Source organism: Stegostoma tigrinum, chromosome 12, assembly GCF_030684315.1.
Source record: "Stegostoma tigrinum isolate sSteTig4 chromosome 12, sSteTig4.hap1, whole genome shotgun sequence".
NCBI lineage: Eukaryota > Metazoa > Chordata > Chondrichthyes > Orectolobiformes > Stegostomatidae > Stegostoma > Stegostoma tigrinum.
The window spans coordinates 65,929,284-65,947,806 of record NC_081365.1 but is presented as its reverse complement, the minus strand read 5'-3'; the positions used below and the strand labels follow the sequence as shown (position 1 = coordinate 65,947,806).

At 40.9% G+C, this 18,523-nt stretch overlaps 1 protein-coding gene across 1 annotated transcript in view; it reads right to left on the bottom strand.

Annotated features, from left to right (window-relative positions):
• map3k15 (mitogen-activated protein kinase kinase kinase 15) overlaps nucleotides 1-18,523 on the bottom strand; it is a 148,959-nt gene that overhangs the window by 27,105 nt on the left and 103,331 nt on the right. Inside the window, exons 18-23 of the mRNA XM_059650384.1 lie at nucleotides 17,895-18,052; nucleotides 16,381-16,564; nucleotides 13,585-13,762; nucleotides 9,814-9,988; nucleotides 9,279-9,464; nucleotides 710-815 (exon numbers count right to left, since the gene is read on the bottom strand). Of these exons, the coding sequence (XP_059506367.1) occupies nucleotides 710-815; nucleotides 9,279-9,464; nucleotides 9,814-9,988; nucleotides 13,585-13,762; nucleotides 16,381-16,564; nucleotides 17,895-18,052 (987 nt within the window). The remainder of the gene's footprint in view (nucleotides 1-709; nucleotides 816-9,278; nucleotides 9,465-9,813; nucleotides 9,989-13,584; nucleotides 13,763-16,380; nucleotides 16,565-17,894; nucleotides 18,053-18,523) is intronic.

Below are 18,523 nucleotides of genomic sequence, written 5' to 3'. Positions count from 1 at the left end.
TGATTTATAATGTGCTTTATAAATGCATAAAAACTGCCTGTGCCTAGCCTTGCAAGGAAAGAGCAACTGGAAAGATTAGAGAAGACCAAAGAACTTTTGAGAACTTCCAATCAACAAGTTCAAATTTGCAATGGATCAGACTGATCAAATCAGTGTGGAGATAAAGACAGAGGAAGTTACAATCAATAAAGTTTTCCTTGTGATGAACAAAACAAAAAAGCTGAAATCAAATTTAACCCAAACCGTGGTCACAGCAACCAAAACGCGATGTCGCAGTAATGAAATGCAGCCAAGAATTTAAAAGATGAAGCTGGAATAGATTAGCACTAGAGTCGGTAAGGAGTGACCTGTTCAATCATTGGAAAACTTGCATGGAGAAGTCATTGAAGACTTGTTTATCTGGGATGAGTTCCATTTCCAAGCAACACCAAGTAATGGGAATTATTGTGTTAGATCCAAAAAGGATTTAGTAAAGGTACAGCCATAGGCAAATGGAAGCAACAGCATTCACAATTGTTATTACTCTAAGAGAAAGGGCCCAAGTAACTGTCTCACAAAACTTGACTTTTGATAATGAATGGGATTTTGCTGCGACGGGACCAAATTTGTTTTCCTAACATTTTCTTCCAGGAACCAAAATGTCACAAAATAAAATGTGAGGCTTAAAAAATAATGATGAGATATATTCCAGAGGTGAGGAATGGAGTACCTGGAATGAGAATGGTGACTGCTGCCTGTACTGCACGACGGATAATGTTATCCATTGCAAACATCCAGTGAGGCTTGATGTGATGTTGTCTCAAAACCTTATTAACCTGAAGCATGCCAAAATAACAAAGAATAGTTTTATCTTATGCAGCACTGTTTATCCTATTTCATAGAAGCAGAACTAAAATAAACCATTGAATAAATCCATCGGCCTCTGAACAAGAATTCATTTATCCACTTGTCAGTATATAAGTGACTAAGGGTATCAACTCAAAAGAATCAGATTTAATAGAAATGTATTCGTACAATGAACTGAAATTATAGGAAGTTCTTATTAAAGCTAAATAAATAGACATTAAAGTATGATTCAGTTAAACACATTAAGATTGAAACGATGAAATGGTATGAAGAAATAGGCAGGTTTGTTAACATGAGATTTGTGCACAGAAGGAGGCTCTTATTCCATTTTGCTCGTCTCACTATTAGCTCCACGTCCAAGACAGTCTTGTCAAAATTTACTCCTTGGTTTTCCTTCGTATTAATACATTCAAAATCCTACTGCTCCTTTGTGTGAACACATTTCTTTATAATCGTTTAAGTTGATGCCACCGAGATTCTAACTTAATGTCAAGTGGATATAATCTTGGACTGTTTCTTTTCTCTCCTGGTCTTTCAAAACTTTGAGACCTTGTTAGATTTGCCCTCAAACTTTTCTACTGCAACAGATAAGTTACTAGCCATAACTATATCATCGCAATTTTGCTTTAATCCCAGATATTGAACTGCATCGTAGATTTCAATATTATCTGAACACGACATAGTCATAACTGGGGACCTAAGCAGCTTTCTATTATCAATTCTTCTCATTGTGCAGAATTGGGATTGGGTATGGGGCACTAGGGGAGTCATGTTGCTCCCCACCCTGCAAAAATGTCATTTTGCCCCCAGAAATTTCTGTCACCCATTCTTTGTCTCCCCAATGTCTCTGTGAATTGCAGCTGGCACTTCATAGAACATAGAACCCAGAAAAGTACAGCACAGTACAGGCCCTTCGGCCCACGGTGTTGTGCCATGGAATAATCCTTATCCAAAAATAACCTAACCTACATTCCCCTCAATTCACTGTTGTCCATGTGCATGTCCAGCAGTCGCTTAAATGTCACTAATGACTCCACTTCCACGACTACCACTGGTAAACTATTCCATGCGCTCACAACTCTCTGGGTGAAGAACCTCCCTCTGACGTCACTTCTATACCTTCCTCCTAACACCTTAAAACTATGACCCCTTGTGGCAGTCAATCCTGCCCTGGGGAAAGGTCTCTGGCTATCGACTCTATCCATTCCTCTCTTACCTTGTACACCTCGATCAGGTCACCTCTCTTCCTCGTTCTCTCCAGAGAGAAAAGTCCGAGCTCAGTCAACCTCTCCTCGTAAGAGAAGCACTCCAGTCCAGGCAGCATCCTGGTAAACCTCCTTGGCACCCTCTCCAAAACCTCCACATCTTTCCTATAATAGGGCGACCAGAACTGGACACAATATTCCAAGTGTGGTCTCACCAGGGTTTTGTACAACTGCAGCATAACATCGCGGCTCTTAAGCTCGATCCCCCTGTTAATGAAAGCCAAAACACCATATGCTTTCTTAACAACCTTATCCACCTGGGTGGCAACTTTGAGGGAGCTATGCACTTGAACACCAAGATCCCGCTGTTCCTCCACACTGCCAAGAATCCTGCCTTTAATATTCAGCATTTAAGTTCGACCTTCCAAAATGCATCACTTCGCGTTTATCCAGGTTGAACTCCATCTGCCATTTCTCAGCCCAGCTCTGCATTCTGTCAATGTCTCGCTGAAGCCTGCAATAGCCCTCGATACTATCAACGGCACCTCCAACCTTTGTGTCAACAGCAAACATACTAACCCACCCCTCAACCTCCTCATCCAAGTCATTTATAAAAACTATAGTTAGCAGAGGCCCAAGAACAGAGCCAAGTGGGACACCACTCAGCACTGACCTCCAGGCAGAATACTTACCATCTACAACCACTCTCTGCCTCCTGTCAGCCAACCAATTCTGAATCCAGACAGCCAAATCACCCTGTATGCCATACCTCCTGACTTTATGAATGAGCCTGCCATGAGGAACCTTATAAAATGCCTTGCTGAAGTCCATGTACACCACATCCACTGCTCGACCCTCGTCAACCTGTCTCGTGACATCCTCAAAGAACTCAATAAGATTTGTGAGGCATGACCTGCCCCTCACAAAGCCATGCTGACTCCCTTTAATCATGCTATGCTTTTCCAAATAGTCATAAATCCTATCCCTCAGAATTCTTTCCAAAACCTTGCTGACCACAGACGTAAGACTGACTGGTCTGTAATTTCCAGGGATTTCCCTATTCCCTTTCTTAAAAAGAGGAACAACATTTGCCTCCCTCCAATCTCCCAGTACGACTCCCATGGAGAGTGAGGAAGCAAAGATCTTCTCCAGCGGCTTAGCAACCTCCTTTCTCACTTCCCGGAGCAACCTAGGATAAATCTGGTCTGGCCCTGGGGACTTATCAATCTTAATGTTTGCCAAAATTTCCAGCACATCAACTTCCTCAATCTTGATCTGTTCAAGCCTGTTTTCCTGCTCCTCAAAGTTCTCATTCACAACAAGGTCCCTTTCCTTAGTGAAAACCGAAGCAAAAAACTCATTTAGGGCTTCCCCTATCTGCTCAGACTCCACGCACAAGTTCCCTACGCTATCCCTGATCGGCCCTACCTTCTCCCTGATCATTCTCTTATTCCTCACGTATGAGTAAAATGCCTTCGGGTTCTCCCTAATCCTTCCTGCCCAGCCTTTCTCGTGCCCCCTCCTGGCCCTTCTCAGTCCACTTTTGAGCTCCTTCCGAGCAAGCCTGTAATCCTCTAAAGCCGTGCTAGACCCTTGCTTCATCCACCTTACGTACGCTGCCTTTTTCTCTTTGACAAGAAGCACCTCTGTACCCGTCATCCAAGGCTCCTTAATCTTACCCCTTCTTACCTGTCTCAGTGGAACAAATTTATACATCACTCGCAACAACTGCTCCTTAAACAGCCTCCACATGTCTGCTGTGCCCTTTCTGTGGAACAATTGATCCCAATCTGTACTTCCCAACTCCTGCCTGATAGCGTCATAGTTTCCTTTACCCCACTTAAATATCTTCCCCTGGTAACTGCTCCTTTCCCTTTCCATGGCTATGGTAAATGTGAGGCTGTTCTGGTCACAGTCGCCAAAGCGTTCTCCCACCACGAGATCTGACACCTGTCCTGGCTCATTGCCGAGCACCAAATCCAAAATGGCCTCTCCCCTCCTGGCATGTTGGTATTGCTGAGCTCTCTGTTGGTTCCCTATTTGGTCAGTTAGCTAAGGCCACTTCCACTCATTCAAACTGTAGTAAACTCTAGACACGGGTGTCTGGACAGCATCACTTATTTCAACTCATATGCTTGAAAAATGTACAATTAGAATCATTGTGGTCTACAGCATGAAAACTGGCCCTGCGGCCCAACTTGCCCATGTTTCACAATTTAAACTAGTCCCATTTGTCTGCATTTGGTTCATATCCCTCCAAACCTATCCCACCCACGTACCTGTCTAAATGTTTCTTAAGTGACAAAACTGTACTCGCTTCCACCACTACCTCTGGCAGCCCATTCCGGATAGTCACCACCCACTGTGTGAAAAAACAGTCCCTCTGAATCCTCTTGTATCTCTCCCCTCTCACCTTAAACCTATGTCCTCTAGTTTTAAACTCTTCTACCATGGAGAAAAGGTGGCCACTAGCTACCTTATCTATGCCTCTCATGATTTTATATAGCTCTGTAAGGTCACCTCTCAGTCTCCTATGGTCCAGGGAAGAAAAAGTCCCAGCCTATCCAACTTCTCCCTATAACACAACCCTTATAGTTCAAGTAGCATCCCAGTAAATATTTTCTGCACTCTTTCTAGTTTAATAATATCCTTTCTATAGAGTGGTGACCAGAACTGCATGTAGTACTCCAAATGTGGCCTCAGCAATATCCAATACAGCAGCAACAAGACACCCCAACACCTATATTCAATGCTCTGACCAATGAAAGGTAACATGCCAAAAACCTTCTTCACCACCTGTCTACTATTTTCAAGGGGCTATGAACCTGTACCCCTACATGTTCTTTAATAATCCCCAGGACCCTACCATTGACACTGTAAGCCCTAACCTAGTTTGCTTTACTGAAATGCAACACTTTACATCTATCTAAACTCCATCTGCCAATCCCCAGCCCGCTGGACCAGTTGATCAAGATCTTACTGCATTCCCAGATAACCTTCTTCACTGTCCACTAAACCACCAATCTTTGTATCATCCATGAACTTACTAACCATACCTGCTAGATTCTCATCCAAATCATTTACATAAATGATGAGTAACAGTGGATTCAGCACCAATCCCTCTGATACTCTACTGGTCACAGGCCTCCAGTTTGAAAAACAACCCTCTGCTATCAGCCTCTATCTTCTACCGCAAACCTATTTTGTATCTAATTAGCTAGCTCTCCCTGGATCCTGTGAGATTTAACCTAAACACCCACCATGCAGTATCTTGTCAAAGGCCCTGCTAAAATCTGCTTAGACACTGACTTACAACGCTGCCCTCATCTATTTTCTTGGTCACCCCTTCAAAAAAACCCAAACAAATTTGTGAGACACGATTTCCCACACTCAAAGCCATACTGATTGTCCCAAATGAGTCCTGCTTCTCCAAATGCCTATATAATCCCGTCTGTCAGAATTCCCTTTAGCGGCTTACCCACCATTGTTGTTAGGATCACCAGTCTGTAGTTCCAGGTACTTCCATGCAGCCTTTTCTTAAATAATAGCACAACATTAGCCACTCTCCATTCTTCAGGCACATTACGTGTGGCTAGCAATGATACAGATATTTCCACTAGGGGCCCTGCAATTTCCTCCCTATCCTCTCACGAAGTCCTGGGATACACTTCATCACATCCCAGAGATTTATCTACCTTAATGTATTGTAATTAATCCTTCCCTCTTTACCAATTCTCACATCTCTTTATCAAATATATTTCTAAAGTCTAAATATACCAAATGCATTCATTGCATTTCATTTCTTCGAATGATTGGGAATATACCCTCTCCCATCTAAAAAAGTAGAATTATTATAACGGAAGTAGACTGGTCCCTTATAAATCTGCTTCAGCTCCTTAAGATATTCTTATCGCATAGTGAAAACTTAGTGGAAAGAATTGAAAAGAGCACCACATCCCCTTTTAAAGTCAATCACTTTACTAGAGCTTAATCGAGCTGCTTTCTGAAAATGGTGTGTATACAAAGGACAGCTTAACATTTCAAGTGGAACTCTTTGACAATACAGGCAAATGGTTATAGCTGAAGGGTTAAAATTTTTTTTTCCAAACAAATGCTGATTTACTTACTGTATAATTTCAGTGCTATATATTGTTTTATTTGCAGTTCTTTTTAAATTGTTTTTATTTCTATACATTATTCAGACCATTACACCTTTATCAGTTCTTCTGCACATCCTTCCATTTCCGCCAATCAACTCGATTTCTTCCCTTCTGCACCTTAAGATTTTGCTGCTTGTTTTCTCCTTGAAGCTCGCTTTTTCTTTGAACACTCTTTTCCACAGCTTGTACTGATCTGCCTCTAGCTTCCATCTCTCCTGCCTCTGACAAGCATTTCAGCTGCATATGCTTGACGTTTTTCCTTTCTTCATCTTCCTCACTGCCTGCTCAATCTTCTCCACTGTTATCTCTTTCCCTATCACTCCTGCTAACTTGGGCATCTCCCCCAGTTCGCACTGTTACGTTTTCAGTAACAACCTAAAGCCACAGTTGGAACAACAACTCCTTGTCCAGAAACTGCTATTTCTGCAAGGAAAAACATGCATGACTCCTTCAAACATATGAACCAGGAGCAGGAGTTGGCCATTCAGCCCCTCAAGGTTGCTCCGCCATTCAATGAGGTTAGAGTTGATCAGGTTATAACCTCAAATTCAACTCCTGTCTATCTAGATAACATTTCAACTGCACACTTACAAGACTTCTACCTACCTCTAGCCTAAAAGTATTCAAGAACTTTGCCCCCTTCACCTTTTCAGCAAGGGAGTTTCAAAGGCTCATGGCCTTCAAGAGAAAAACAAATACATCTAATCACTGTCTTAACTGGGTAATCTCTGATTTTTTTTCCTTCTAAAAGCAGTAAGCCACCAGTTCCGGATTCTCCCATAAGTGGAAACATCCTCTGCAGACCAGCTCAGTCAGTAGTGCTGCTACTGAGCCACTCTTCGCAATGGACATTATAACTTTATAAAACAATGGTTAGGCCACAGATGGGATAATGTGTGCCATGCTATTGGCAGGATGTGATTTGCACTGGAGATGGTGCAGAGGAGATTCGCCAGGATGTTGCCTGGGATTAAAAGTCTCAGTAATAAGCAGAGACTGGAAAGGGTGGGTTTGTTTTTCCTGGAGTAGAGGAGGCCGAGGGGGGACCTGACTGAGGTATACAAAGTTATGAGAGGTATTGATAGAGTAGATCATGAGAATCTCTTCCCCATGGCAATTATGTATAAGATCAGAGGGCATAAGGATAAGGTGAGTAGCAAGTGGCTGAGAAATGTTTCTTTTTCTGCCCAGAGGTGGTAGAAACATAGAACTGTCTGGGACAGTGGTGGAGGAAGGTGCTTTCGCAATATTCAAGAAGCATCTGGATGAGCATTTAAAATGTCAGGACACAGTACACTATGAGCCAAATGCAGAGAAATGGGATGAGTATAGTTTGGTGTTTGTTGGTTAGCATAGCCATGGTGGGCCGAAGGGTCTGTTTCCTCATGACTCTATGACATCCAGCTTGCTAAGTCCCTTCAGGATCATGGATATTTCTATCAAGTCACCTCTTACTCTTCTCAATTCCTTCCTCTTCACATTGTTATGGTTTGACCTCACACTGCACTGGCTCAAAATACATTAGAATTAAAATCGTAATTAGTTTTATTACCAAGTGTACTCATTTGAATACAGTGAAAAATTTACAAATTGCCACTTACGGCACCATCTTAGATGCAAAGGTACACAGGTCCAGATTCTTAAGTACAAAGTCTTCGGAAAACAAAAAATAGAACAATAAAGAAATAAAGAGTTCAGAACAATAGTCCTTTCAACCCAATCTTATGTCTGTACCCAGCCCTTAGCCCACACCGGGAATTGCCTCCAGACCGCGCCAGCTTCATCTCAAGGCTCTTGAGGCTGGGAGGGCACCCTGAGGCCAGGAGAAGTGATGACAACTTCACTTGAGGCTCATGGTCATGAAGGAAACAAAAAAAAACACAAAAAGAGGGGGAGAAAAGGTAAAAGAAATTCATGGACAGGATGAGCTCCAGCTGAGGCATCCTACTCTGCTACCAGCTTGGAGTAAACAAAAATTGAGTTAATTATAATGTATAAAGAGTTTCTTGCCACCAAGTTATTTTCTTTCTCTCTTTAATCTCTGTGGCTTTAATCATGAACTCTTGCCTTTTAAAATCAGAGTACTTGTGTCTTTTTTTTTAGAAAGAGTTCTTGTTTGCAAGTTTGACCATCTAGACTTTGTCTCCCTTGCCTTCTTTATTTGCAGAAAGGTTGCTTCAGCTGCTCCAGATTTGCTTTCTTCTCTTTGACCAACTATCTCCAATGCGTCTCTATCACTGTGCCTTCAGGAGCTTCACAGCCACCACTCATTTCATTGCTTGACCAATTCAGTGAGAAACACAGTAGAAATTATGCACTTATTAGCACCATGAACTGAAGTTATTAGGATGGATTTGAATGCATCAAAATCCTTTCCCTGGTTACATAAAAACCTAAGAAATAGGAGCAGGAGCAGGCTTATACTTATACTTCTCATGTCCTTAGGTAAGCAGGGTTAAAAAAATTGATACATTTGATGAAGTACCTTCACTGCTTCAATGAGGCAGGGAATTCCACTGATTTACAATCTTTTGGGTGAAGAAATTCCTTCTCAACTCAATCCTAAATCTGCTCCCCCTTATTTTGAGGCTAAGCCCCCTAGTTCTAGTTTCACTCACCAGTGGAAACAGCATCCCCGCTTCTAGCTTACCTATTCCATGCAAATTTTATACATTTCTCTAAGATTCCCCCCCTTCATTCTTCTAATTTCCAATGAGTACTGTCCCAGTCGACTCAATCTGTCCTCATAAGCCACACGTCAACTTTGGAATCAAACTAGTGAACCTCCTCTGCACTGCCTCCGATGCTAATACATCTTTTTTCAAGTAAGGAGACCTTACAATTCAAATACACAAGTGTTGTCCGATTTCAATTAATCATCTCACAGTTGATGCAAGATCCTCCACACTCAGCACTAATTAGTCAATGAAACTTTCAGTCAAGCCTCCTTTAGACAATGAGCATGAGTTCAGATGTTTCCTTTTACGTCAATAGATGTCACAAATTGACTCCGCATAGAACAATATGAATATTACTAGATACGTTGTTCGATTGCCTAAAGACTTACCGCATCCTGGAAACCAAACAGAACCAACTGAAACTGGTTAATGGAGATGCCATCAAAATCCAAGTCCAGTTTGATTTTGGAGATGGTATTGGCCATTACTCTTCGCTCTGGGGAGCGAACAAAATCCCGTAAAATACCAACGATTTGCTTAATGTGGTCAACTGACAGCTTAACTTCTTCACGACCCTACAAAATAAAACATCTGGTTATTAAGTGCATCTGGAAAACTGGGAGGTGGTCAGGGTAATGACTGTGAATTAATCATTCCATTTCTGATTACAGGCAGCCTAAATGGGAAAATGCTCCATTCTTCAGCACTGACACAACTCAAAGTGGGCAGCATAATTTTTATTAGAAAATAAATTCTAACAATTCAACAGGTTAACATTAAGAGCAGCTGGGGTTACTTATATAGCAATGATTTCTTGATCCTCAGTGAACCCAGTAGAAGTATTTCACGTAACCATACTAGGGAAAGATATCCATTTTGCACCACATGTAAAACAACTTACCCAGTGTGGAAAAGCTGGCTTACCTGTGTCAGACTCTCCAACAGATTGGAAACAACCTGATTCTCGTCCACAATCAAGATTTTATGAAGAATGGATCTGCATTCGCTGTCCTTCTTTAACAGAAAAAGGCCTGTGTCTATCTCATCAGAAGAAACTGGACTGCTTCGATCTTTTGGAGATGAAGGTACATCAGGAACACTGTGTTATTGGACAATTAGAGGAAAGATTCTGATGAATTATCAATCCAGTACAATTCCATAATATCTTTTGCATTTTGCACATGATTGACGACGCATCTGACATTAAGGTATCAATTCACAGATGGAGATCATGCCAAAGATAAGTCAACCTCAACTAACATTACAGCACAGTACAGGCCCTTCGGCCCTCGATGAACTAAACAATTACTTATATTTAATCAGCAATGTTAACATCAGGAGTGGAAATGTTTTGATAATGTTGATAGACTCCCTTTCTGTTTCACAAACTCCTTCATTAGATGAGGCAGCCACATGGTATTAATAACTTCTGTATTTGTGGTGGCACGTGGGACATTTGGAATCAATACCAGAGTTAGAAGAATTCATCAAAATCCTCAATAATCATCACAATTCCTTTAAAACCTCTATTGAAGCTACAACAAACGCAGAAGTTATTATTTTATTGCATTATACAATATTTAAAGGCCAAGTTAGCAATAGAAGTGCTTTCAATAAAATAAAAGTTCTTTTAATAAACTAAGTGACACACACTTCTGTACACATAGGTAATTACTCTAAAAATAATGTCCAGAGATTGGTTGGGTCACAGTTAAATGCTTACATAATTGTCTTTACTTGAGGTGTAATGACTGTATTAATATGAGAAATGCCTCAAGAGATGCTAATACAGAAATGCACGTCTTCATGATTAAATTAATTTCAATTATCCAATTGACAGTGCTCACTAAATAATATCGTTTATGTTTTTTTTACCCCCACCATGTAAGAGCTCCTAGATTTTTGCAGCCTTATGTCATTGGCGAGGAATTCACTTCAAGTTTTCCTGTAGCTGTACATGTTATCATTGATAGGTTTGGAACTGTGCACTCCACCTTTACAAACTACAAACGCTTTAGTAAATCCTCTCCATTTCTGCCATCCCTCATAACCCTTTGTAGCTCTGCAACCCATTTTTAGGCCCTTTCCTTCCCCACTCTTTTTAGCCCCTCACTCTTTCTCAACCGCTTTCCCGACCTTGCAGCCCCTCCTCCCATCCATTGCAGCCCCTCTCCTCCCCTCATTCATCGCCTCTTTCCTCACTGCAATTCCTCCTCCTCCTCCATTTGCAGGATTCCTAAAGTGGTAGGAAAACAGATGAAATGAACTGTAACCTTCCTAAAGATAAAGCCATTAGTATTAGCCATTAGCAAAGATGTAGACTTAAGCAATACTCCCCAGGTCTGGACTCAATAAGACCCATGTACATCTACAGTAAGACATACTTACTTCTGAATTTAAATCCACTTACACTGAAGGCCAAAATATCATATACCTTCATAACTGCTAGCCGCACCTACCTATCTACTTGTATTGACTAGTGTACAAGGACACTCAGATCCATACACACATTCACACTTCACAAGATATCACTATTTAAATTGTTTTTTACAATGACATGAATAGTTTCATATTCTACCATGCAGTTGCTCACCTACTCAACTTGTCTAAATCCGCCTCCCTGCTTCCTCCTCATTACTCACAATCCTGACGAGCATTCTTTTCTCATCTGCAAACTTGGAGATGTGGCATTTGGTTTCCTTATCAAAATCATTTATATATTATGAAAAAGCTGGGAACCAAGCACTGATCCTTGAAGTACCCCACTAGTGCCACTACCTACTGCTTGCAAAAGAGTCATTTGTTCCCATTCTCCTTTTCATGTGAATCTTTCCTCGATCCATGCCAATATATTATCCTCTATGCTATGCGCATTAACTTTGCTGACTAAACTCTCGTAATGGACCTTATCAAAAGCCTTTTAAAGATCGAAATATCTCACATTCACTTATCTAGTCTACTACAAATATAACCCGAAAAATACTCCAGTAGATTTGTTTAGCATTATTTGCCTTTCAGCCATGTAGGCTTTGTCTAATTCCACTGATACTTTCCAAATAGGAAGATTCTGCCCTTCGAATCCACACTAACACTTTTGAAGACCCATCAAGTTTATCCCTCTCTCCTGTTTTTCACCCTGTTTCCCTGAATACTATTCTCTCTCCAGAGAAAGGGGAATATCAATGCTTGCTAGCTACCTCATACAACTGTACTAACCATTGAGTTTTTTTTTTATAAAATTGCTTCTAGGTCTGTGCAATCCCTCTTTGAATTGTAAAGGGGATGCTAAGGAGCAAGTAATGAGATCTGAACTGAATTTGGATACATTACGAATTTTATTAAATATGGCTCTTCGAAAAACAACTTCTAGAGCAATAGAATTAGAAGCAGATGAGCTAATGCTCAAAGTATAAGGAACACTGGTGTTATTTGAGAACAAATGTGTAAAGTCATTAAGTTGATACCAGCACTGAAGTGAAGCTGGTACCATTGATCTACTCAGAGACATCCTTTGAGGCCGGTGCAGGGCTTTTCAGGGAACAGAAGTCTTCTTTTTCCCCTCACATTGCCCTAGCTTCTTTTGCACAGCACTTTAAAGCTATGACCTCTCCTTGATTCTTTTACAAATGGGAACAGCACTTTCATATCTAACTCTAATCCAATCGGCTCAGAACTTGGAAGACTTCTATTAAATTTCTTCTCGGCCTTCCTATCTTGAAGGAAAAAGGTTCAAACTTCTTTAATCTATCCTCACAACTGAAGTTTCTCATTCCTGGAATCATTTTTGTAAATCAATTCTGCACTCTCTCCAATGCATTTCCTATAATGTGGTACTCACAACTGTACACAATCCTCCAGCTGAGGTCTAACAAGTGCCTTGTGCAAGTTTATTATGGCTTCCTTGTCTTGTACTCTGTGCCTCTTTTAAGAAAGCTGCGAACACTGTATGCTTTTAACTACTCCCTCCACCAGTTCTGCCATATTCAATGATCTGTGAACATATACACCAATGTCCCTTTGCTCCCGGGCCCCCTTTAGAATTGTACATCTTATTTTGTATTGTCTTTCAATGTTCTTCTTACTAAAGTGCATCATTAAACCTCATCTGCCACTTATCCATCCATTTGTCATTGTTTTTTCATACTTCCACACTGTCCTCCTCACAGTTTACAATTCTTCCTAGTTTTGTGCCATCTGCAAATTTAGAAATTATCCTAACACACCAAGATCCAGATCATTAACATATATCAGGAAAAGCAAGAGTCCAAATATCATGCACGTGTGCTTTTATGGGAGCCTCTGTAGTTGAAACCTATTACTTCTTCCTGATTGAGTCTCCCGATGTAATGCAAAGGGTGTGAACGCCACTTGAACCTGGATTTATACTACTGCCAGCTGGAAACCAGCAGTAGGAGCTATGAAAGAACTGGCTGATCATGGTTCATGGTTAATCTCTTTCTCTATTCTGCATTCCCTCAATGTGGCTCGGCTATTTGGGAATGCAACAACTGATAGGTTGATGCCATCCACCGATTATTCACACAGGGTTATTTTACAATAAAATTTCCAATTCCTTTTACTGAAAATTTGACAAGAATAAAAATGTAATGGGAGATCTCATCTGTCATGCCATTTCACTTTGCACTTCTAATTCATTCGTTCATTAAACAGAACAGAAAACATGTTGTGTTTTACCTCAGTAAAGGAGACCCTAAAACATGGGTCAGATTTTTTGCATTTGGTTTCCTATTTCTCTCAAAGAAAATATCATGCTTTGCGTCAGAGTCTGGTGACAATGATCCATGATCACTTTCATTGCTGCCCAGGTTTTCACTGTGGGATGTGACAGGAAGCGAGATGGTCAGACAATGATCTAGACAGAAAATGAAAGAAAAGAAGTGAACTCTTTTATCAATAACCTCTTGAATTTCTTACAGGCACTTTTCTTTTAAGCTCAGTTAGATTAAGTGTAGGTTGGGAAATCAGGGCTGAGGCTCCCATCACTAAGAATGCTCAGGTAGCGAAGCACTCAAAACGAATTCATTTAAACAAAAGGAAAATCAAATTGCTGAGAATCACAGGCAGGGGCCTCTGTTCTAATTGAGACTTCCTGCTGAGAGTGAAGTCTCATAGCTTTGCCGCTTCAGATTTAACACCATTTCTTTGCAAGTCTAAATTTGTCATGTGGCATCATGTACTAATAAACCCTTCCTAGCCAAGCATGCATGCCAGAAGCACCTATTAGAAATATGCTCCATACTTTTTTTTACAAAATTTCCCTAATTTCTGGAATGTGTCACTCTGGTGAATGCTCACCTCCAGAAGGAAATGTCATAAAATTATCCAGTGTTGTTGTTTCAATTTTTTTTTCTGTGCTCATCGAGACGGTGGGTATCAATGCTAAGGAATTCAATAATTTCTCACTTTTGACATCCATTGAATGCACTACATATCCACACAGTAGGGACAAACACATCCTTCCAGTACAGTGCCACATGAACGTGTGGTAGTAGAAAGGGCAAAAGTTCAAATTACCAGTCCTAACGAATGGATTGCTGAAAGTGACTGTCATTCAGTTTCTCACTTGCTCGCACCACTGCATGCACAATCTGTTACTCACATTACCTTCAATATTCTTACTCAATTTCCTCCTGATTGAAAACAACCAATTCCCCTCCCTTCCTATTCCGCAACTGAGGAATTCATGTTAGAGCAGGGTTCTCTGGAAAGCACCGCATTAATATACTGGCAACGTACAGAAGCAGAGACAGTAAGAACTGCTGATGCTGGAGTCAGATGTAACACAGTGTGGAGCTGGAGGTACACAGCAGGCCAGGCAGCATCAGAAGAGCAGAAAAGTTGACGTTTTGGGTCAGGACCCATTTCTGAAGAAGGATTCCGACCCAAAATGTCAACTTTTCTGCTCCTCTGATGCTGCCTAGCCTGCTGTGTTCCTCCACATCCATACTGTGCAACGTATAGAAGCAGCTTAGCAATCAAGTCTAGTTCTTGAACTTATGCACCATTCACTAAAATGTAACCCTACTGGATATCATAAATCATGGTTGGAGTAGGGGAACCCCGAGCTAACTCAAGATCTTTGTCCTGGGTGAGATCAATTACCTCAGTACAGACATATGGCTCTCCACATCTGAATGGTTCACTGCAACACCATTAACACAGACTTGCCACTGAATAGTTTTTGAAATGCCAGAATCACCAGATTGTAATTCCAGTAGACTCCCTCTAGTGGTTGGAAGGCTCACGGGACAGGATTTCAGTCACATTTGGCATCACTGGGGCTGTACCTGCCTGCCCATCAGAACGTCAGAAAACAGAAAACAGAAAAGCAGACTGGCAGACAGTGCAACCTTTAAAAACTAGGGAGTAAATGCTTTCACTTCTCACTTCAACCACCACAAACATCTGCTTCAATTCACCTTGTCCCAGCTTTTCATCAATTTTACACTTCTATCACGTCACCTCATTGCCCACATAGCTCCAATCAAAATGACCAATTTTGTTCCACTTAAATTTTGTGACATCATCCAAGCCAATCTGTATTTCATCCTCTCTAAAACCTTAGCAACCTTTACATTAGCGTGGGCATAATTACTGCAGAGTTCACCGATTCTTATCAATATTTTATCTTATACGGATTCATTTAACTCTTATTATAATGCATCCAATAAATATGTTTTAAATATATGAATATATATTCTACATATGTTTTGTATTATAATCTCTAAAATTCCATTAGCTTTAAGTTTTAACAGCCTTCTCAGCCTTAGGTTACCCTCCAATATATTGGAAAACTGCTCTCACAGAGTACAACTACTGCTGATTTTCGACCAACACACTCATTTTATTTAATCTTAGACTTCCTGATATTGAAGTCCATCTGCTATTTTTAAGCCTGTTCTATCATCTTATTAATAGCCCTCTTCCACAGAAGCAATTCTTCATCCTATTTTGGTACCATCTCTATGTTTCAACACTATTCTCTCTAGTCCTCTTCAAACTGTTGATATGTACGGTGTTGTAGCCCCAGAAGTAAACCCTATTAGACAGTGCTATCTAATTCTAAACAATCTGCTTTTAAATCCTATTCCCTGTTCTCTTCTCACTAATCTTTAATCCAGTTTGCCGTCCACCGTGTAAATTCCTGCACATTGCTCTTCAGTAATAATTTTGTATTTAGTTCCTTGTACTTTTACAAGCTCTCATAGCCAGTGACAAATTTTATCTGCTAGAATTGATTACAGGCAACAGGTGCTTCACATTTTTTCCTCAATTAACGTGATCAAAAAATCAGAAGTAATGCCTAAATTTACAACATGCACAGCCAGGGAACAAAACTCACACCCAGCATGGGACTCAAAACTGCTTCGCTTGTGCCCATCTGGATGGAAGCTTCTACTTTATTCAGAGAAACACAGTACACCCTTCTCCAAAGGAGACAGCATCTTTCATTACTTGTGTATGTCTCACCACTTGGTTTGAAGGCAATTTTATTTTTTTTGCCACTATTAGTCTTTCGGAGGAAAGGATCTTTAAGTAGTTCTGCTGCCGTAGCTCGTTTAAAGGGATCAGGCTCAAAGCAGCGAAGAATAAAGGACTTTGCATCTGCTGGCATCGATTCTGGGATCTCAGGGTGGATTTTAAACATTCCAATCTGTTGAAGAAGTTAACAGGTAAAGATCAAGTCAGAACAAGCCTTCATATTCAGATGCAACCATTCACAACATCTGTGTTCCACTCAAAAACTGAAGATATAGGGATCAAAGAAGAACTCTCTGCTAAAGGTTTGCTGCATCATTGTCTTAGCTCTCAAGTGAGCAGAACTGAAAAGCTTTCCATTTGCTCTGGCATGTCATTCAACATGCTCTGGAGGTGACCTGAAGGGACATGAATGTGACAAACAGAAAACATGCCATGGAGTGTTGGTGCTAGAACACCTCCCTGTTTGACCTCACTGTGGATCCAAAATATCCCAGTGTAGCACTGGCAGAATTGACCTTCCTCATAAATGTTGACAATGAAGATGGCCTTGCAAGAAATCGTGAGCAACTCTGGGATGAGAAGACCTGGCTTTGAACCAGATGTGGCGGTATTCTAGGTTGGCTTGCTAACAAGCAACACTAAGGAAACTGGGAGAGTGACAGGCTGACAGCACAAGGGACAATACGGCAGCTCAATGGTTAGCACTGCTGCCTCACAGTGCCAGGGACCCTAGTTCAATTACATGCTTGGATGACCGTCCGCGTGGAGTTTGTACATTTTCTCCATGTCTACTTGAGTTTCCTGTGGGTTGCTCCGGTTTCCTCTCACGGCCCAAAGATGTGCAGAGGATGTTGATTTGCCAAGCAGGGATGTGCAGACTAGGTGGTATAGCCATGGGAAATGCAGAGTTATATGGGTGGGGATGGATCCGGGCCAGATGCTCTTTGAGAGCTCAATGTGGACTTGATGAGCTGACTGGCCTGCTTCTGCACCGTAGAGATTCTATCATTTTATACTGTCATCCTGAAAGATGTACAATGTCAGACTTCTGGGGTGGTACTTCAGCAAGAGGGGACAGTAGACACAGAACTAAGAGCAAATTAGCAGATCAGTCTAGAGATTATAAAAATAACAAAAGGATAAAACTTAAGGCACTGTATTGAATGCATGTAGATTTCAAAACAAAACAATTGAACTCGTTGTACAAACTGAGATAAATAAGTACAAACTAGGGGCCAAAACTAAGGCAAAGCTTCAGAGTGATGAGGATTGGGACCTGAATGTTGAAGGGTGGAACCATACAATTATCCAAACTTCACTGATTCATACTGTTCACCTTTTTAGGTTTTTGTAGCAGATTTCACAGTGATACGGCCACTGTCTCTTCCGACATGCTACACGATTTTCCCTTCAGATAACAGGGTTTCAGAAAGAAATATTTGTGACCCTTTAGCAATAAGAAGGTGCCTGTAATAGAAAAGAGAGATTTGAAGTAATCTTACCTTAAACATGGCTGCTTGGGGTTCCCCTAATTCATAGAATGGCGGCTTCCCTGTCGCCATTTCAATAACAGTGCAGCCTAAAGACCAAATATCTGCGGGGGCACCACAACCTCGCGGGCCTTTGTTTATAATCTCAGGAGCCATGTATTGTAGTGTTCCTAAAGAGGGTTTGAAATAGAGAGAGATGATTTTTCTTTAATGAAGGAAAACTCCCAAGATCAGGCACTTAAGAATTATTTCACGTAATCTTAGAACTCATAGAATGCTGTGTAATATTTTATGGTGGATTCAGCTTTGCTTGTAGAAAGCAGTAGACATTTAAGAGATTGGGGGTAGCAGGGGGCAGTGCCAGTTTTACCAGAAGCCCGCAGATGGATTAGGATTTCCACCTTCTGCAGCAGAAAGAGAGGGCAAGTAAATAAAAATGAATGGAAGAGGTTGAATAAACTTAAAAAAGAACAGAATGCCCTCCACATTTAATAAGAGCATGTAACTGGGATCAAACTTGAAGTGTAACCAAGATAGAAATAGAGAGCGAAGTGGTTAGGTCTTGACTTCATGTTGTAACTTAAATTGGATTAGAGCAGCTCAGCAGGCTATTACAATTCTGTCCCAATTATTGCCATCGG